At 34.6% G+C, this 22,500-nt stretch overlaps 1 protein-coding gene across 1 annotated transcript in view; it reads left to right on the forward strand.

Moving 5' to 3' along the window:
* LOC137655746 (uncharacterized) overlaps positions 1-22,500 on the forward strand; it is a 599,608-nt gene that overhangs the window by 551,831 nt on the left and 25,277 nt on the right. Inside the window, 2 exon segments of the mRNA XM_068389810.1 lie at positions 3,491-3,636; positions 19,945-20,104. Coding sequence (XP_068245911.1) covers positions 3,491-3,636; positions 19,945-20,104 — 306 coding nt within the window.

The following is a 22,500-nucleotide window of genomic DNA, read 5'->3' on the forward strand; positions in this document are numbered from 1 at the left end:
TTGGGATTAATACAAATGACACTCTAAAGCCCCTAGTTTTATTTAATCTCAATGAAATAATTGTTTGATGATTTTTTCATTGCCACCTCCACTTGTAACTAAATTTTGCGGTTTTGAAAACACCAAATAATATAAAATGAGACTATAAATGTTGCTCCTTCGAACACCTTCAAATATCTTAATATCTTTTGAAATAAATTTAGGATTTCGACAGAGAAATACATTTTGCTATGTTATTCATTATCAACTCTCTGCCTTTCGAAAGGACTGGTCAAGTCAAATGGTTAGAATACTTGTTTAACTCTGATTTCGATTCCTGAATGAAATCCGGACTTTTCGTTAACGCCCATCTTGTCTTTGCTGACCTACGCAGTAAAATAGAATTCCTTTCGCATGCATGCGTCTTCCTTCTTTATTCCAAAAAAATTTAGACAGCTAGTGGGCTACCACCTTAAAAGTACCCCTCTAAATTGATATACAGTATATATATATATATATATATATATATATATATATATATATATATATATTTATATATATATATATATGTGTGTGTGTGTGTATGTATGTATGTATATATATACACATTTATTTATCATCAGCCCTAACTACTCCACTGTTCGACAAAGGCCTCAGATATGTCCATTCACTTGCGTCTGTTTATGGTCTTTCTATGTCAGTTTATACCTGCAAATTTTCTTAGATCGTCATTCCATAGTCTTCTCTTCTTTCCCCTGCTTCTTTTGTAATGTGTAGGGACCCATTCTGTCATTCCCCTTATATGCCCTGCCCATATCCATTTCTCTTCCTTACTTGTTCTTCGAATATCCTCTACTTTAGTTTGCTCTAATATTCATGTTGCTCTTTTTTGTCTCTTAGTGTTACTCCCATCATTATTCTTTCCATAGCTCATTGAGTTGTAACTAGCTCATGTCCTAAGGCTCCAAGTTTCTGATGCATAAGGTTTAGCGAAAATGGCAGTGTGTGTGTGTGTGTGTGTGTGTGTCACTAATAAGATGAAAGTACCAACTACCTTCGTAGTCACAATATATGTTCATCAGATGTTGTTGTCGTCATTACTAAACGCACACTCGCACACACACACACACACACATACACACACACACACATATATATATATATATATATATATATATATATATATATATATATATATATATATATATATATATATATATATATATATATAAAGAAAATTTCCAGTAATTGAGGAAAGTCTTCCAGAGGGAAACAACTGCTGAATCATGAATTAACCCACGGTGTTGTAAAACTTGTACAATAAATAATTCATTAACAGAGTATCAAACCTGCTTTAGACCCACTGCACCACTCACTTCTGCCTTTCACAAATTCTTATGCTTCCTGGATACTAATTTCCTTCCTCTCCCATAAGTCTTTCACACCACCTACCCGAAATCTTTTTATAACTTTCGCTCCTGCTCCCTTTCACCTCTGAATTATACATCCATTTTGATAACCTAATGTCGTCCAATTATTTCACATAAGTGAACAACTTCAAAATACTCCAATGTTTTTTTTCATTCCATGTTAACCTTTATGCAAGTCTTGTTTGTTTCCACGTTTCTTACTGTATCATTTATTCACGTCACATATACCATGGTTACAGTTCTTCTCAACAGCTTCAAGTATTTTACGTTCATTTGCATTCATCATCCATACTTTGCTTGCATATAATCGTTGGTTCTACAGTATCCTCATATCTTCCCGCCCATCTTTCAACCTTTCTTGTCATACCAATTCCGTGACCCATATCTACTTTCATCTTACCATCATTCATTATGCTGATTACCAGATACTTGTTTGAATCATCCACGTTTGTCTTCCTATCCTTCATTATTACATTTTCTTAATTTCAATTAAACTCATTATCTTACTCTTGGTCAGATGTACTCTCATTTTTACACATCACTATTTCGTAACAAACACTTGCTCCTTGTGTAAACCGGAAATGCTCCTTCTATCAATATCAGTCCCTCTGCCAAGTGGCTCTCTTCCTTAGCCAAATCCTACCACCCACATTCCTTGGAATACTAAGTAAGAGTATTACCATATAATTATTATTACTCTGTTCATTATATCTACTTTTATCATCTGTGACTTTATGCAATAAAAAAAAATAAATCCTCTCATCCATTCCTCCGGAGAATGTTTTCATCCACAAATTCCTGATAAACCATGTCCAGCCAGCCACTCACTCAATCTCACTGGTAAACCCCTATAATGCATTATGGACTGCCAACGCAAGAGCCTGTGGCCCCCTTATTTTAAGACTGAGGTCAATCTAAAACGAACCATAATGCAGCACTTTACGATTAATCCCATCAGATCCTGTCTTTCCTTTCTTCACTGCATTATTTACCTCTCCCAGATGATCAAAAAGAACTTTCACAATCGTTCTAATTTTTGTAAAAACCTTTATAATTCTTTCATGACGTAGCTCTTTCTTTTTTTCTTTTTTTTTCAGAACTCCCCAAACCTTCAAAATACTCACTCCACTGACCCAGGGATACATTTATGTTTAACAGCATCTCTCCAGTCCCCTTGAATCTTTTATTTTGATAGCCATTTTTCATTAACTTTTCTTTTTGAATTTATTTTCCACTAAAACTACTTTTATCTTCTCAAATTTTCCTGGCATTATTTCTTTCTCGGTCAGCCATTGTGGTCACGTGGCACAGTGATACAGCACTTGGTTGACGTTTGTTAGCCTGTGGATCTCTCATGGCCTTCCACAAACCAATATACTTAGATGTAAGGAGTTACCAGAATTTTCTGGGGTCACTAGTAAAATGGCAGAGGGCATACAACTGTACTTCTAAAGAAATGCTAGAAATACTTGAAGGCTTACTCTTCTGGTGTCACCATTCCGAGGACATATATATACGGTATATATATATATATATATATATATATATATATATATATATATATATATATATATATATATATATATATGTATATATATATGTATATATATATATATATATATATATATATATATATGTCATATATATATATATATATATATATATATATATATATATATATAGTGTGTGTGTGAGAGAGAGAGAGAGAGAGAGAGAGAGAGAGAGAGAGAGAGAGAGAGAGAGAGAGAGAGAGAGAGAGGTGTTTGTGTGTTTTTGTATTAATAAAAAAAGTTACCAACATCTTTTCTAAATAATATTTCTGGAAACTTTTAGATCAATTATCCATGATTATGTTAAGGCAGTGCTTGCAATCTGGATGTAATTTTGGAAAGATTGCATAATATGAAACTGGATCAGATGTGTAGTCCTACTGGATCCAGTTCGGTTATCGTGATAGATCAGAAACAAGTTACCTATTTCTCTACTCTTTCCTGATTTTAAAAGTCTATGCAGGAAATTTCTTGTGCATGCAAACCGAATTTCAATTTAACCTTTCATTTTCCTTAATTTTTTCTTAACAGGGTCCTTCTGAATGGGCTTCAGTGTATCGACAGCTATACAAGGCGGTGTTTGTCCCTTAAACACAGAGAATACTTTAACAAGCTATACGCAGGCACCATCAGGGTAATCAAAGATCTCTGTAACACCAAGGGAAAGTACCAGCTGGGTGAGTTATCTATTTTTCATAAAGAAAGTTATTAGTTTCTCTTGTATTTTGTTTTTGTTTTTAGAATGAAATGAGAGAGCAGCCACATATTCTTTATTGCTAAACGGATGACTACAGAATGTCCTGTGTAAACTATTATTATAATTGCAGTACTGTAATTGTTGTGTTGTTTTTTTTTTTTTTATGATGATGGTGGAAACTGACACACATTTTACTAAGGGTAACTCGACTGAATACTATTATTTGTGCCACTGGTTTGTTGGGAAGGTGGGTAAAACTCTCTTTTAGAAAGATGCGTAACCTGCCCAGTAAACTTCTCTGGTATTATGCTAGTACGTAGATTCCTTCCTCTCGGCCCTCTGTTGGCTCTATGGGTAACACCCTTACCTCTTACTCGAGAGTCCTTGGTTTGATCCTGATACGAGGTAAATAGTATTTTTATTTCACTCTGAAAGGTTATTTGGAATTAAATGCCATTAGCTGAGTCATTGGTGGGTCAGAGAGTTTGGATAAAACTGGCTGGTAGCAATGTCTTGCAGTGCAAGACCTTAACTTCCAAATTTTATGGCTGGTGGTATTGCTGTTGGCGCCCTTAGATTCTGGCAATAATGTAAGGTAGGAATTTACTTCAGTTGCCTCCATTATTATGTTTTCCATCCATTATATTCATGCAGAAGGGTAATGAGAATGAAATATTAACACGGTTCACTGGGTAAATCTCGCTGGTATCAAGATGTACAACCTGCCGGTATAACTAAAATTTACTCAGGTACTGTGCAACTGTCTGCGTACCAACAATTGTTATGGCCTCTTTTGGTCCGTACTTCTTATTTGAGAATCGTATGTTCAACCCTAATTTGAGGTGCTCATTTATTATTATTATTATTATTATTATTATTATTATTATTATTATCATTGGCAGTGTGTATGTCTATTTTGGGAGAAAAAGTGTTATACAGTATTGTAGATCTGTAACAGATCAAACTTTGCATATACGATAAAACAAAGTTATGAAAAAATAATAAGTCACTAAATACCAAACGTTAATAAGCAGGAGCGGAGGAACAGTATGAAAAGAAAAATTAAGGTAAACAATCGTGACACTACAATAGCTTTGCAGAATCTGAAAGATTGTACAGTTACCCATTGAGAGGAAGGAAAGTCTTTCATTCCAGGTGCTTCAGTATGATATGTGGCCGAATGTTCTGTGAAACTAGTGCCTTGCATATGATCGAGAGGCACAAATACTAAATGCTATGGAAAATGTTATATCTTGAACTAAGGCATATGGAAGGTGGTCAAGCTGGAATTGTTCTCATGACGATCAAATTCCTAATTATAACTTTATGAAGGCTAGGGAGCTATTGTGTCAGTAATTTTGTCCATGAAATTACGATTGTGTAAGACTTACGATACCCTTACAACCAATACCTGATTTCCTTGTGACATGACTATCTGTTTTTTCAAGTGTTCCAATCAAGCTTATTTTTTCTAGTGCTCAAATGCGACCCCCTCTGACACCACGGCTTAACAATCTGCTCCAGATCGTTATTAAAAATCGGAGCTACTTTATATCTTGCAATTCACCCTCATTTCCCCATTATGACTGCTGCACTTTAAAAGTGTGAAACGAACTCTTTTAAGTACTTCTGGGCTATTGCTGAGTCATATAGTAACTTTTATTGATAAGAAGCAAATGACCAGATTTAAGGTGTGGGTATTTATACAGCCCCACCCAATAATCCACAAACAGCATCAGCTTGAACAGGTTCATTATTTCTGTATTTTACCTAGTTTTTTTTTCTCTGTATATTTTCTCTTGTGAAAACCAATAGATGTGACAAGATTAAAAGAAGTTCAACAGGCCTTTTTTTTTTCTTTTTTTTTTTGGAAAACTCCATCTAGGTGTTATCTAACTCAATTGTATTGAGTATTTTTATTTGATATTTTACCCTTTTATTCGTGAACATTTTCTTATCATACTCTCACTCTACTGGCTTGTCTGATGTTCTCCTTCAGCTTTCCATGAAGACAATAATCACTTATGGTATTGTAATCGATATGTAATTATAGTGTTAGTGATTATATAGATACTTTCTTCAACGTTTCTTATTTTCACATTAGAAATTATTGCTTTTGGCTAGATGATGATTCCATAAAGCTGGTTTCTAACGAAATCAGCCTCATTTCCTCTTCATTGCTGCTGCAGTTTATATGTGGGAATTTTACATATAGAAAGAACGTGTGGTTACTTTTATTTGTAAGAATTTCATGTTATTATTCTTTCACTCTGCTGGCATAAGGGTAACTTGCCTTCAGCTTTGCATGAAGACAAAAATTAGATATTGTAAGTTTGTAATCAATATATATATAAATATAGTGTTGGTGATAACAAAGGAACTTTCTTGGACGTTTGTCATCTTTCACTGTAGATATTAGTGCTTTTGGCTAATCGATGGTTCTATGAAACCATATTTGTTCTCAATTTGTTTATGATTGAAGCTATGTATGGTCATTCGTACACTGATATCTAAGAAAAAACGGCCATATTTGACTTAATTTTCTCCCACTACAGTAGTTTTGACTAATTTACAGACCTAGTTTATGGACTGAAGTCAATCAACTATTGACTACTTACTTGAAAGGCTAACAGTTTGATCCTAACAAATGTCATACCATGTGAATTTGTGACTACCCTAAGTGATGGGACGAAAATGACACACTCAACAACCTATTGTGGATTGGGCATTGTTGAGGATGTTGAGTAGGGGTAGGCCTCTGATTGATAAATACGGGTCCTGTGGTATGGAAAGGGCTCTGGGGCTAACTTCATTGCTCTTCTTGTGGAGCAGTTATCTCATAGTTTGTGATGCTACTACCCTAGTGCCTTTTATTCAGGAGCACATCAAACCAGGTGAAGTTATAAGTCATTTACTATTCCTTAACCACTCTTGAGTACAAAATCGTACAATAACACTGATAACTTTGTGGACTTCTCAAAACTTGACCCCCATGGCCAATATATCGGATGTCTTGAGTGCGGGATAAAAAAGTGTTTATGCTGCTCTGGTAACCAAATGGAGAATTCATGCTAATATTTGTCTCAGTTAATTTTCATCAACAACTAGACGGAATATATGTTGTTTCCATCAATTTCTTATCATGGCCAATCATCTTTACCCCTTTAGATGTACATCCAGCACCCTGTGAGACCACAGAATTATGAATCTGAATGAGCTGATCCGGATGAATCATCTGGAACTTGGGATTCTGATTAAGGTTAGGTTAATATGCCAAAACCTATTATGTAAATCGATTTGTCAGAGCTGGGTATAGGGTCGATAAGCCAATCAAACCATGTGGTAGCTGGTTCTCTCCGAAATTTCCCTGAGGATACCTAACACTCGGAAAGGTCAGTTTCATTCGGTAAAGCGAATAATTAGAGGCTTTGGCGGTGCAAATGCCGTTAACCTATTCTCAAACTTTAAATGGGTGAGACATGAAGTTTTCAAAGTTATGAAGTGTGATAGTTTAAGTTAGGGAAGGATACATACCTGTATTCCCACATTTAGCCTAAGGTAAGGTTAGATTAAAATACCTCGTTTATCACTATGGTCCCTTATATAATTTGTCTTGTGACGCCACTTAATCAAAACCTGCTTATTTCATATAGAAATTGTCAAATTTGTTTGGAACACATCAGCGAGTGTAGAGAAGTAGCAATCTTAAGCAAGAACGTTATTCCCGGATGTTTCTACAGATTTGTTCTGGCGCTTTCTATGAAGCTGCCTAACTGATACAGATTCAAAGGAGAGTTTTCACATTAAATTCTTTTTTAGTTACAATTTTCCTTTAAAGAATTTGTAAGATGTAATATCGTTCCAGAAAAATTAATTTGTTTGAAGAAAATATCATTAAGATTTTTAGAGACCTATCGGTCTTTAAATAACTGTTTCCTCATGAAAAGCAGATTCTTGGGAAAAAAAAGGGGGGGGTGTGAGTTTTGACGGGGAAATTTCTTACTTCTGTTTTTCTTATTACTATCAAGAGCAGAGGTAAGACATCGTCGTTCAACTAACTCATTGTCCATGCTGTATACGACTTTTCCATAATTCTGATCATCCTTTGCTCTCAGATCTTCCCAGACTTAGCTATCCACCACGATGTTCATTCTAAACTTTACTTATGCGAGGTTCAGTGTCATGCGTTATTTTAGAAGTGTTATATCTTTCTTGATCAAGTTGGGGAATGATCTTCCTAATCATGTAATTAAAGCTGTGGGATGTCATAAGTTTAATTTTTTTGTTTTCTTATTGAGGATGTTGACATGAGTCTTCTTTCAAAGTTTCTGCTATCTATCAATTTTGTAAATATATGAGTAAGAAGACAATTTTCTATTCTTGAACAGGTTAAGTTGTTGTTAAGATTGGTTATTTTATTAAGAATTGGTGGAGTAGATGACTTTTCTCCTTTAGATACGAGGAGTTACGTGAATGGAACCAACGTACTTTTTCAAAATTTTGGAATCTCTCTCTCTCTCTCTCTCTCTCTCTCTCTCTCTCTCTCTCTCTCTCTCTCTCTCTCCACACACACACACAAACACGCACTCACACTCACATAAACAGTAACTGGGACTGGTTTAAGCTGAAAGTAATCTTGTTTCATTTTCCCCCACTCTTTTTTTTTTTCAAACTAGGTAAAGACCTGTCGATCTTAAAATCGCTCGAGTGTTAATAGATACGTCACAGAAACCTATGAAATAAAACAGTGAACTTGTATTAGTAATGACAATAAGGTTCTTTTAATATTCCATATCTTAAAAAATCCAAAATGTCGCAAACAACTAACGGTGTATTACCTTGAAAATGTTCACTCATTCAGACCTTCGGGAATAACATTGACTCTTTTTATCACAATTCAGTCTTGTTTCCTACACACTGATGGATTAGAATTTTTTAGTAATACAGAAGGCAAGACGTTACAGATGTTTTACATGCTGTAAATGATAACAAAGGTGTAATCTATTTAGATAACCTCCTGGTATAACACGAGGAAGCAGCATTGCTTTGTTTGTTCCCCGTTTGTTTGCCGTTACCATGACCACGAACGATTTATTCCCAGTAAAAGGAAAATAATACAGCGATTTGCACTTTATGCCGGTAATGAGGGTTCCAATTAGATGAAGATTTATAGCGGAAAAATGTATCTTTAACAGTCAATAAGAAGAAAGAGAGATAAGAACGTATTCAAGTTTGATCTTCTGATGATGGATAACTAGGAGTGTTCTGTTATTTTTGTAACAGTATATACAGAATTGGTTCAGCCAGCAAGCATAGAATTATGCAATGAGATTACACATGAAATCAATCTGGGTTATTGTTCACGCATTTTTGTCATTAATGATGAATTCATAATCTTTCATCATCCATAGAATTCATTTGTAAAGTCATACTCATTTGTGTAATGGTACTGCCCCTAAATTTCATGTCTTTGTAGGCAGCAATGTATATTGAGACTCCTTTTTCATTACTATTTTGTGCTATAGATTTGCCTTGTCCCCATGTCCATAAATTTTGGCGTTATTGCTTACGACACCCCAGATAATGATCACTTGAACTGTCACTTTCACATTTTTTCTGATCATACAAACAACTTTTCACAAACCAGTTTCTGTCAAATCTGGTAATTGTCGAATAGCGTGTTTCAGTAAACGATAATTTCTCTTTATTGCCATGGTTTGCATTATACTTTTCTGACACCATTTCGTAGCCCTTCTATAGGGTTGTACGGCTCACAAGATCTAAAATTCATTTCCTCTCGATATTCCTCTTCAGCTTCAATTAGTTGCTTCGAGATTGAACAACGTGTTCATCATTTTGAAAATACAGTGAAAATGTTTACTTTAAAGATTAAGGAACCTTATTGAACTAGTGATGTTAAATTCATAATATATATATATATATATATATATATATATATATATATATATATATATATATATATATATATATATATACATACATACATACATATATATATATATATATATATATATATATAATTATTTTCTTGATTTGGAATAACGTGGTATCCGAACTCAAATCTAAAATATGCATATACAAAAAAAGGGGGGGGGGGAATCATTTAATTTAAAAACTAGCATTCACTAAGAAGACTAAGAAATGCCACATTCAGCCTACAAGGTCGAGACTCCAGACGGAGGAACTCTAATTAGAATGTGTCAGTAAAATGAGCACTTGCCTAATTACCTTAAAATTCATCTACAAGTCAAGAGATTTTGATATACGGATTTACTACAATGTGAGAAATTAGTTCATTCAATTGTACTTTAACCCCGAGGTGGTTTCTAGAGTATGAAGGTTATGAACCAAAAACATACATAACAAACTAAACTTCTGTAACTTTGTATGTAAATTATTTGTTGCCTGATTCTTCAGTTTTTACAAAGTAACTGATGTTTGATTCGGTTCAATTCAGCTTAATTGTGTTTTGGCTTTATAGAGCGTTGATTAGATACGATTCCGTACCGACTGAGTATTGTAGCCTACATTAAAGCTCTCATTATAAATAAGAACTTTGTCACTAATCAATCCATCTATGGAATTCCAAAATCCAATGGTAAGCTTTGCTTTGATTAGTGAAATTTAGGTCGAGATAGACTGACGGAATTTCTCAATGATTAGGACTAATCCCGCGGCAAAATGTAGAAAAAAAGATCTTAAACGCGAAAACTTAGACACAAACTCATAAAATGCGATCAAACACCGTAGGACTATTCTTTCTTTCACATTCTATGAACTTCACTAAAATGTTTTATTCCTAAATTTTCGCTCCCACCAAATATGACAGACTATGATTGTGAGGGAGATGAAGAAAACAGGCTATGCTAGAAAAAATTTTACTCCGTTAATTAGAAATTTCTCGACTTACTTTTCTTGAAAGGTTTGTAAACTTTGACTCTTAAAAGTGGAATGATTTACTCTTCTGATTCTTAGGTTGAACATTTACTGGATGTGTTGGTGGGGTGATTGTAATAGATCATTTGGACTGCAAGAGAGACAATGGATTTTCAAATGATTTAAAGTATATCAATTTGGACTTTATGATTGACATAACGAGTGTACTTTTGATAATTCTGTGTCGAGGAAAGTAGTGTAAATAAACAGGAGGGATAAACCTAAAATAAAACAACCTGAAGATGTATTTTTTTTTTCTTTTTTTACTGAACTGTAGCTTTTCAGGCTTTTCGGTAAGCTACAAAGAACTCTACTAAAATGAAACGGATATTTTGAGTGGTCATAAAGAAATAATTGGCTGAAGGAAACTTTTAATTGTCTTGGTGAGACTCATTTCATTACTTCAATAGGACCTTTTTGTAATTTCCTAAATGGGACTCTCTAGTCTTGAATTGGGCTTTGGTTATTGTACAAATGAGAGTTGAATAGTTCATAAGCGGATGAAGTGAGCTTTATCGTTATTTGAGAATGATCTTTTTTGATCAAATGTAAATCGGAAAGCTAATATGTACCAGTTAATTCAGCAATGATGCAGCCTTCTGTGATGGGCTTCATGAATAAGTCTGATGAGCTTTACATATTAAAGGTAATTGTTTTTCATATCTAAAAACTCGTACCACATCTGAAAGAAATCCGATTGAAATATGAATGGATACACATGTATACAGAAAACTGGGTGTTTGTATACAGATTATTCAATATGGCTTTTTTTCGTGTCATAAATAATTATCCCATCCGCGGAGAGAGAGAGAGAGAGAGAGAGAGAGAGAGAGAGAGAGAGAGAGAGAGAGAGAGAGAGAGAGAGAGGGGGGGGGGAAGGAAAGGGGGGGGGCGGTAAAAGCAATGCCCAATTTAGTTTTTAGCCCGGTGGAGTGAATGATGCGTTTCATAAGCGTTCGGTATAATGCCAGAAACGTTCGCGTTATTACAGATATAAATTTGTGTGGGATTCGGCACACATCATGAGCAATAACAACAGACTATCGAGCTAAATAAATGTCAATTGATATTACGGTTGTGAAGTAGAGTATGTATAGGGCTCCATTTTTATGAGAGAGAGAGAGAAAGAGAGAAAGTCGCTCCTACAACAATACAGCGACACTCATACGTAAATACATTTACATTTATAGCTTTATGATACATAAAATACTGTACAGTATAGAATATTGATGTGTAATTTTGTTTTAAAACAGAGAATTCCCACCTCTTAACTATCTAACTAAAACTGAGAGGAAAATAAAATGGTATTTGAAATCTTACACAGATATATCTCTTGAGAAAATTTCCTCGAATTGTGATACAGATTTAACCAAGATTTTAATTTCCCGCATAAGTATAGGACGTTTGTACGGAATATTCCTTAGATGTTGCATCTAACAAAAAAAAATTTATAATTTTAAATTTTCAAAGCCGTAAACGGGTTGAACTGTATTTTCAAATGCAACTTCATAAGTATTTCACCGGAATAAAATTGGTTGCAACATTACTTTTCTAGTTTTGAAGTGTTTAAGGAAACACGTTTGCGAAATGATGTGCTTTTTAACAATTCTTGGAAAGGTCGATTTATGTTTATCTGTACACTAGAGACAATCTCCCATTCATTTGGCGGTTGGTATTCAAAAAAATAGCAAGTTGGAAAAGAATGGAGAAGAATACTTTGCTTCTGTTGCAAAGGCGTCTGAATAGTTCTTTGCTAGCTAATTACTGCATTGTGTAAATCAGCAATATAAGGGCTCCGAAACAAAAAAAAAAAAAAAAAAGAATATTATACGTTTTATGATATAATTGCCAGTTCAAGAGTATAATCGATGGACTCACAATGGTTTTTAATCGTATCAAATTTCAAATACAAATAATCTGTGTGATGTCACAATTAGCATTCAGTCTCCTCTACCGAAGCTTGTAATTCGATATGAGCGACCCTATTAGTTCCGCCTTTGTCTCCCTTTCTTTTATCAAATCTCACTTTTCTCTCATCTAGTTCAACCTTATTTATCAAACGTCAATTATTTTTAGATCTGCTTTCAGTCACTTTTCTTTTTCAATGTTCGATTTACATAGATTTTACTAGTCTTCAAAATCTCCTCTCTGCTGCTAATTTCTTTCTTTCCCTCAAGCATAAATGATTTCCATTTTGGTGGGAATATTATCGGCCTTTCGAAAGATGGATCTGTCTTGTAATTTAAATATTAATAAACGATTATTCACTTGAATAATTACACTGCTGCTATCATCGATTAGATTATAAAGAATTTACATACCTTTCATGGATAATTTATGGAAACTAATTGCTATTTTTCGTATGTGATTTTATTATTGCTATTTGTCTGTTTCCATTCTTTTCACGTCTTATCAATATATCGGTTTATTCTAATTGATTATTTATTCTACTCGAATAAATTTCCTGCCACTGGCTCTCGAGAGAGCCCTCGACAAGAACGGTAGGTCGTTTCTGTAGGTCTTTTCTTAAGACTAGATCTAGACCGCAATCTTATCCGACTCCCTCATAAAGACCTTACATTTTCATATCCATAAATTTCTTCTTTCATATATTTTCAATTAATGATATTTTACTCTTGTGGTGCAGGACTTTCACAAAATATTTTTTTCTTCAGAATATTATTTTGAAATTTTTTGTGAGATGTAAAGAAAAATATATATTTTCTAATTCTTGGTTCAGAGTGAGATACTTTCATTTTGTCTGCATATCATTGTTTTAATTATTCATTAGTATGAGCTATATTCTTCTTAGAAAAAATACCATTGAAATATTTATTCCAAAAGCACACCAGCTTCATTTTGACTATCATTGTTAGCAGTGGTCAGAGTTTTATCTATCAAGGATACATTTCATGAAGTTACACGTATAGTACATAATTTATATACTTTTCATTAAATCTGCACTCTTATTTTTCTTTACTTTAAGCCACACATGGAAACCCTGTGCCCTACAGGACCTAAAATATATATTCGTCGTATACAATTAAACAACGTATTCCTCATTAATTGGATATGGTTAGGTTAGGTTAGGTTAGGTTAGGTTAGGTTAGAGATATCTCCCAAGTTTCTCAGGCTGATTTTCTTTCGATATCAGTATTATTTTCATTTAGTTTTAGTTATTTAACTGTCATTCATTCCCAAAAACTGGTAAGAAATTGTTTTAAAGTTTCAAAGGTATCCTTTATATCATTTATGGAGGAGTAAAATTTGGTATCTTCTGCAAATAGTTTGAAATTAGCACACAGTAGTTTCTCTCAGCCAAGTAGGCAAAGTCTTTTAGGTATTCAAAAGCTTGATCTTCAATACCAGTGGACTGTAGATCATTTAGTAGCAGTTCATGCGCAACTGTATCAAAAGCAACACTATTATCGAGCAATATTTAAATACCACATTTGTTTTCATCCTTCATTTCCAGCATATCATTTACAACAGAACAGATAGCTGTCTCCGTAGAGTAAAATTTTCCGTAGGCAGACTGCATGTCTGGCAAAGCTTCAAATTCTTCTAAATGACTAATTAGTTGTTCAAGAATTACGTATTCTAGCACTTTTGAAATAAAGGATGAATTCGAAATAGGTCTGTACGAGCTTAATTCCTGATAATCTAGAGCGCTTTTCAGAACTGGTGTAACTATAGTCATTTTCTCATATTTGAGAAACTTTAACTTATCGATGCTTGTATTTTCTATTCTTGTAATTATATCAGCTAGACAAGAACAGTTTCTTTCTACAGATACTTCAGATATTGGCACTAGATCAATCGCACAGTTTGTTTTCTTTGCTCTCTTCATGATCCTGGTAACTTCGTATTATGTAATGTTATTGAATCTCGATAGTTTTATATGTATATCTGGTTTAGCATTAATCTGATGTTAAATAAATGATCTAGTAATATTTTCTTTTTTGTTTTTAAAGAATTCTGGAAATTTATTAGCCAGTTTTTGGTCACAGTGCCTCTCTGGTAGCTTTTTTCATTTACATTTTCCATTATACCTTTTGGAGAAGATATAACTTTTTTATGTTTTTGCAGCTTCCCGGGTCTTTCTTTTAAAGTATTCGTTTTTACCCCTCCTTAATAGGTAATTATATTGGCACATTACGGTTGTCTATTCTACCCGTGTACTTTATATTTTTAACCAATTCCACTTTTTTTTCTTTTCGTCTTTTTCCATCCTTTTCTCTAAAGTCTCCCCATCAAACCAAGAACATCGGTCTTCAATAAGTAGTCTTTTCCATCAGAGGCCACATGGTATCATATAATTCAGTTTTACTCTCCTATTATACAAAAGGTCTCATGGCAATCAGCGCACATAGAGCATCTATTCTGAATTTAATTTCTGATGAAACTGTAACTGCAACTAGACAACTTTACCTTTACAACTTATCTCAACTTGATCCCATCTCCAGAGTGTAGTTTGCGGTAGGTGAATTTCCTAACAGAGATCTATCTAAAATTAGTGTTCGATCTATGACGCTGGATCCTCCCTGCCAAGATATTTTCAATGGCAAAGCGCAGGTAATTTGAAATTTTAATTAATTTTTAGAAACATGTCTGGTCTGTCTCTTCTCCAATTGCACGGAAAGTCTGTATTTTGAGAAAGACTTTAAAGACTTGGAGAGACCTGTCTATTCCATGGTTTCCTGCCAGGTCTTCAGCAGCATAATCTCATTTTCAATTGTAAGACAAAAACTTGAGATCTATTAAATTCCATGTCCTTGATCTCGATAATAGGCTATATTCACGTCGTCCAATTAGCTCATTGTGCTGTTATATAAGATTTTTCTTAATTCAGATAATTATTTCCGTTCAGATTTTCCCAGTCTACTAACCACCAATTCTGACAGTCTAGCGTTCTCTTTCATAAGGATCAATACTACGCAGAGTTCTGAATGTCATGTTCTAGCTGTGCTCAGATTGTGAAGTGATCTTTCTAATAAAATTGCAGGCATGTGGAACTTCCGGAGTTCAAACTTGGGGCAGATTTATTTAACTTTGTTATCTATATTAAAGTTTTTCGTTTTGTCATTTCTCCATAGTATTTTATTCTTTGCATCCCCGTTTTTCTCATTATCAGGTTGCTTTCCCTACAACTTGGTTTTTAATAATAATAATGATAATAATAATAATAATAATAATAATAATAATAATAATAATAATAATAATAATAATAATAATAATAATTTCAAGAATTTATGATACCTGACTTACCCGAGGATTTTGTTTTCTTTATTCTTTCATGTTTTGAATATTGTTCTCTTACGAGTTCATCAGCAAATGACTTTCATTTTGAATTGTTGGATAAATACTTGAAATCCATAATATACCCTTTCTCCCTGATGTGGATATTAATCTCACTCAATAAATCATTTTACATGTTGTACATACTTTTTCATACTTGTTATTATCATTTGCATTTAGACTTAACCATATCATATGATCTTTCATGTAGTGCTGGGTATGCAAATATTCTAACAGTCTTGCCTTTTTTATGTGAAGTTTTATACCATTCAGTGTTGAATATGTTTCATTCCTTAATCATACAGTTGAATCGGTGATACTTCAATAAGAATTTTTTTTATTTATTTTAAAGCAGCGTAGCAAATCTGTTGATGATTTGTTTATCTTACTTATTCTAATTTTATATTTAGCTTACTTATTTTTCTTAGTTAATTTTACTTAATATTTTATTCTGTATTTCTCAATTTCTTCATGAGTGGAAGCTCTCCAGTATCGACTCCATGCGAAAGGCTTTTCGCGAGGCATTGCACATTTTTCTGGTTATCTCCAGAAATACTATGAAGCCATATGCCAGGCTAAGTGGACCATCTTCTGCGATTGGTGTCACAGAAAGGGTATTTCTCCAATCGGAGCAATTTTAGTACTGAATTCGCATTTACTCATCTTTCTTCGCAGAGAGAAGCGTCTCTCAGTCGCGGCTGTGAAAGGCTACCACTCGGTCCTCAGTTTCCTGAGAAAAGTCAATGCTCGTAAAGAGCTTCGACTAGTCTTACTCAGCCCTGCATCTCAGGGCCATATGGTGGGATGTAACTCAAGGATCTTACACATACCCCATTCGAGCCTTTGAAAAGGCTATCAAACAGAGCTCCTAATCTCAAGACTATCTTTTTGCTAGCTTTATTGTCGGCAAAGAGAGTTAGTAAGTTGCATGGTCTTTCTTATGTAATAACACACAGGTATGAGTGGAAGGAGGTCTCCTTTAGTTATGTGCAGGACTTCGTGGCTAAAATTCAGAACCTGCATCACAACAGGATTGAGTCCTTCTCCATCCCCACTTTTCGGGAGGTGTTGGATGGTGATTGTGTCTCGTAATGGCTCTGCTGTGCTATCTGAAAAGGACCTGCCACTCAGGTCTGAGTGTCAGAGAATTTCCGTTAGCACTGGCAAGTCCAAAAAAAGAGGTGTCAAGGATCCGGAGAGCATATGCCTCGACTGACGAGAGAGTCGAGGCACCAGCTGTAACCAGCTCTCACAAGATCAGGGGTATTGGCCTCACTCTTGCCTCCTTCAGAAACAACTTATCAGTAGGAAAAGCGTTGGAGGCCTTTATATGGAAAAGGCAGACTGTACCCACAAGTCCCTTTGCACCTGTGTGCTTGGATCTTTGGTGACTGCTCAAGTAGTTGTGTAATCAACCCAACTCCCACCGCCAAACAGGACAATGATGCACCTTGTCTTTTGTAACGTTTAGATGTAAACCTGGAATGAATGGTAGAATGCCAGGCCCTTCTTCATTCGTTTGTCCCCCCTCTCGGGGACCAATTGGTCGAAACGTTATGTGCTGGTCGGACCAGATACTGGTAAGTTACACTTCAGAGCTCCAGTCTTTTAAGTTTAAAAAAGTATCTCTTCTTTATAACGAGTGGTGGATGGTGTATCTCATACCTACTCATTAATCATCATACTAGGTATTTGTTTCCAACTGATAATCCCTTCAAGAGAACGGAGTCTGCAGTTTGACCATGTACATGTGTGAGTGTACGGCCTGAGTCCTATCAGCCTTTTGTCCATATGAGAAGCAGATTAGGGGGGATGCTGGTGTCATCACTTTGCTTCTCCACAGATAAACCAGTGGTCACTTCAGGGAGGAAAATTAACCTTCCAGTTTGGGGTTCTAGGGGACTTCCAACCCACCCTGCAGTGAGTTTCTCTAATTATAGGATGAGGGTTTGTGTGCCGCATAGGAACAAATCACAAATTTTTAAAGTACAGTAATCTGTAAATTTTCATAGTCATGCATACATGATTCCTTTAATCCAACTTCCCTCCTCAGTCCTGGTCCGAAAGGTCCTTCCCGTGTATCCTCACCAGCTGAATAACTGCTTTTTATAGAGTTTTAACAACCACTCGCGCTGAAACAATCTCTCTTAATCAAAGAACTCCAGTTTGTATGACTACAAGAATATAAATTACTTCAAAAACTGGCAATTTAAGAAGATTGAAGCTTGGAGAGCAACGTCCATGGTAATAAATTGTTCCAATACTGGAGTCTCGGAGAGCCTTACCATGGCCATCTACAAAAAGCATCTCTCAATGTCCATCTAAATACATGTTGACATATGTCCGATGCCCATGGAAAGGCTTCAAGGCTTCATTCATATTCTAAAATATTTATTGCTTCATCTCTAATTGTTGAGAATATAAGAGCAAGAGAAGGCGACAACGAAGATAGGAAATGTTGAGGAAAGTATTGTCAATCAAGTAGGAGATAGGAAGCTCTTGCATGTTATTTAGAGACAATACGATGCTTCAAGACTCTCTATGAAGGCCATGGAACTGAATTGGAAAGGTTAAGGACAACAAAGGCCAAAAGCCAATGTCCCATCAATATCCCTGGAAGTGGTAGACATGTAAGGAGAAAGTATTATTGCCTGAGACATTATAGACTTTTAAGGAGAAAGTGCTGTCAACTGAGGTCTTGACCCCTCCATACCGCTCAGTTAACTTAGCTTGGTTCTTGCCAACAGACTCATAAATAAATCCCCACTGCCATTTAAATATTGTTATCACAAGTTTATAAAAGTTTATGGACGTAGAAAATCTTTGCCTAATTTCAAAATGAAATGAGATATCAACTAAAATCATATAATTTTCATAGTTGTACCTTTTTTGTAATACCCACCGTATATGAGAGGTGTACAATGTGTGTATTATTTACTTTTTCATGAGTTAAGCTTATTTTCATGGATGTCCAACCGATTCCTTCATTTCTTTCATAATGCATTTATCTTGAGGGGGACTCATGAAGTAAGTACTCATTTTAAAGGTTTAAAGGTCACTCGTGAATGACAGGGGCAAGTGACAGTGACAATGCCCTAGCAGAAAAATGCCCTAGAGACTGACCATATTTACACATGGCCAGTACCCAAGCCTCCTGTCCACCTAAGCTAAGACCAGGTAGACCTATGGGTTCCCCCCAGAACCCCCATCCTTAGCTCACAAGGATGGTGAGGTTATATAAACGCTACAAAAAAAAAAAAAAAAAAACTATCGAGCTTGAGCGGATCTCGAACCCCAGTCCAAAAGATCACTGGGCAGGAATGTTTCCAATAGGCTACCACTACTATTTTCAGGTTCACAGAGTTTTGAAAGATCCAGTGTATGTTTTGTTATCGTAAATCCTGTAAAGAACTATTGGGTTTATTAAAAAAGACGTATGAAAACAAAGCATACATTAGTTTTCCCAAGTCTACGAACAACCAAATGGGTTGTTACTCCTTCAGTTTCCTTCAAGATAATTACGTTATAAATTTATGTATTGAATGTAGCCAGCCAATCAGTTTCACCTCCAATTGTGACCCATTACAGTCTGCTAACTACCAGGTACAACATTCACTGCTTAGGTCTACAGAAGTACGTTGGGTCTGTCTGAAACGTACTCAAATAACTTCGTCTCAACCTAAAAATCAACTCTAGTCTCGAGCGAGATGCGCTCCCTATAGAAAGCCAAAATTCTCACAATTTTGATTTTTCAATATCTTTGTATTAAGATAATGTTGATTGTGAATAGAAATTTCTTAAGCAGTTTCGAACATATAAAGCTTCGTTTTTGAGATTTTTGCATCCCTTCCAAGAAAGCAGTACATATGTATTTAATCTTGGTGTTTTTCATTGAGGAAAAGAGCTATTATGAAGAGTTTATGGAACTATTGTTTAAACATACTTATTTAGCCCTACGTGATATAGTGGATACAGACTGGATGAACGCTGTCATGAACAATATTTAGTGCTTACCGCATCCTTATTCTTTCAGAGTACATTCGCCACGCCCCTTGCATGCGACAGGTGAACCCCAAGTACAATGGATGTTCCGAAGCCTACCACACGAAGACAGCCGACCTCAACCAGATCAACGACGCCGTTGTACAACTTTCAGACGAGGAAAAAAATAGGAACGTCATTACACTTTGTTGGTAAGTTGTTGCATATCTCCTCATCTCTTCGTAGATATGTTCTTTGTTTTCTGATTTAGTATCCTGTTTGATGCGCCATCAGGCTAAAATGTCGATATACGTGGTTTTATGACCATTCGATACTCTTCATTGTACAGAACTTCTTGGTTTGTATCATAGCAGTGGATAAAAAGTGAGCAGGAAAAAATCGTAATGTTAGAAGAAAACGGTACTGTGTCCTAAGCTTCATATGCTAAGAGATAATAGTTTTTTTATGTATGGCCTCGAAGAATTGATCCGACATATTGGATTAAAATCTATCTTTTTTAATTGTTGCCTGAGAAATATTGGGGCAAAATCATATATTTTCTTTCATTGCGTAGTTCTTTAGAAGAGACTAGAAGAATTTCTATTTAGTTTTATTTACGAGTGTGCAGTCTATCGTTAAGGTGACACTTAAGGCAAGATTATACTATTTGATAATGTGGCCTCATTATTTTTTTTTCAAGTGTTGTCTTTTCTGAAGATATAATTGTGAATATTGAGAAGCCAATATAATGCTTAATGTTTGATTTGTTAAGCTTTGTTTGTGAAAAAAGATACGTATCAAGATATCTAGGTGTTGACTTGTATAAGGAGGTCATGCATCGTTTGCATTTCAAGGAGGTTTTGACCTCCTAATATATAGGTGTAGAGTGGCATAGGACTGCGGCCAGACGGGATACGGGTGATAAGTCTGAGGCATATATATAAATATATATATATATATATATATATATATATATATATATATATATATATATATATATATATATACATATATATATATATATATATATATATATATATATATATATATATATATATATATATATATATATGTGTGTGTGTGTGTGTGTGTGTGTGTGTGTGTGTGTGTGTGTAGAGAGAGAGAGAGAGAGAGAGAGAGAGAGAGAGAGAGAGAGAGAGAGAGAGAGAGAGAGAGAGAGAGAGAAAGACGTTCATTATTTTTGTTTCTTGTTGAAGAACTGTATTTTACGGACTCATAGTCTAATAGTATGAATACTTATGAATTATGGCTGAGTAATTAAGGAATGTTTTTATTTTCAGTGAGATTATTTTTAAAATAACGTCCTAACCTAATTGAAATAGTTTTACTTAAGATGATATTATTGTAATAAAAAGATGAAATTATTGATAGTCAGTTTGTAAACCAATGTAGACTACCCATTAAATAGGCTTTTAAGAAAATTTACTCTTTGCCTAAAATAGCATTGATTGAATATACATTTGAGATGTAAAGGAATACCCAACAGATTTGCAAAGATAATCTCTATTCCTTTTGGAGTATAAAAGGTTTTCATAACATTAGCAACTGTTTTAGGTTTAATCGCAAGGAGACTTTCTGGGCATCTCTAATGGGATTTTGGGAAGCAATTTATTCTTTCTAATAAGATATATTTCTAATTTTGTGTTTAAGGTGAATGTTTTTAGGTAGATGCAACATAAATCCCTACCTTATCACTGTACCATTGTTTTGAATAACAAATTTTATCCTTTAACGACTATTCTTCATTTGAATTTAATTGATGCTGTTTTTACAACAGATTTCCAATGGCATGATTTTCCCCTATCATATGTCTGGTTAATTTCGTACTCTAGGATACCAATGTACTTTTCTGGTTCCATTCCTTTTGAGCGAAGTTCATCATCAGCGAAGGCACTTTGAACGTAGTCATTTGAAGCGACAGTGTTTGGAAGGAAACAGAAAGAGCGAATGGTATTTTTTAGCGAAGGTTAATTTTCAGCGATTACCGCGAATGGTTGGTCGCTTAATTTGCCGGTTTTTCAAAGAATTATGAAATTCATAAATGGAGCTTCAAGAAGGCGAGCTATATTCTATACAGACTCTTAATTTATTAATGATGGCTGGCTCACTTTCCCCGTTTTCAAATAGTTTACTGCTTGAATAATGTGTTTTAAACAATTTGTTTTCTTACTCTGAAAAGTTCAAACCCATTCTTCAGTTTTTAGTAACAAACAAACAAATATTTCCATGCAGGGTTTGGGGTCACACTGCTTTTCAAGGCAGTCTACCGTATAGTCACCTGACAGTTTGGCTCTTAATAGAGGTTTTGAGAAGGCGAGAGACCCTACAAACGACAAAGTATTTTTGAATAATCTTAGGAGAACCCTTACGTAAGAAAAGAAAATACGAGAACTTGGAAAGAAGAATTAAAAGCATAATCAAATTTATAGAAGATTTAGAAATTACTGCTTATCTTAGGCACCTTGATTACATTATTATATTTTGTTTTAGAATTCATAATCTTTGTCTTTAAATTTTGTTTTCATTTTGAGCTTTTTATTTTTCTCCTTGGTCTTATAAACCTTGTACACTAAAGTATTAATATATT

This window comes from Palaemon carinicauda, chromosome 16 (assembly GCF_036898095.1).
Source record: "Palaemon carinicauda isolate YSFRI2023 chromosome 16, ASM3689809v2, whole genome shotgun sequence".
Classification (NCBI taxonomy): domain Eukaryota; kingdom Metazoa; phylum Arthropoda; class Malacostraca; order Decapoda; family Palaemonidae; genus Palaemon; species Palaemon carinicauda.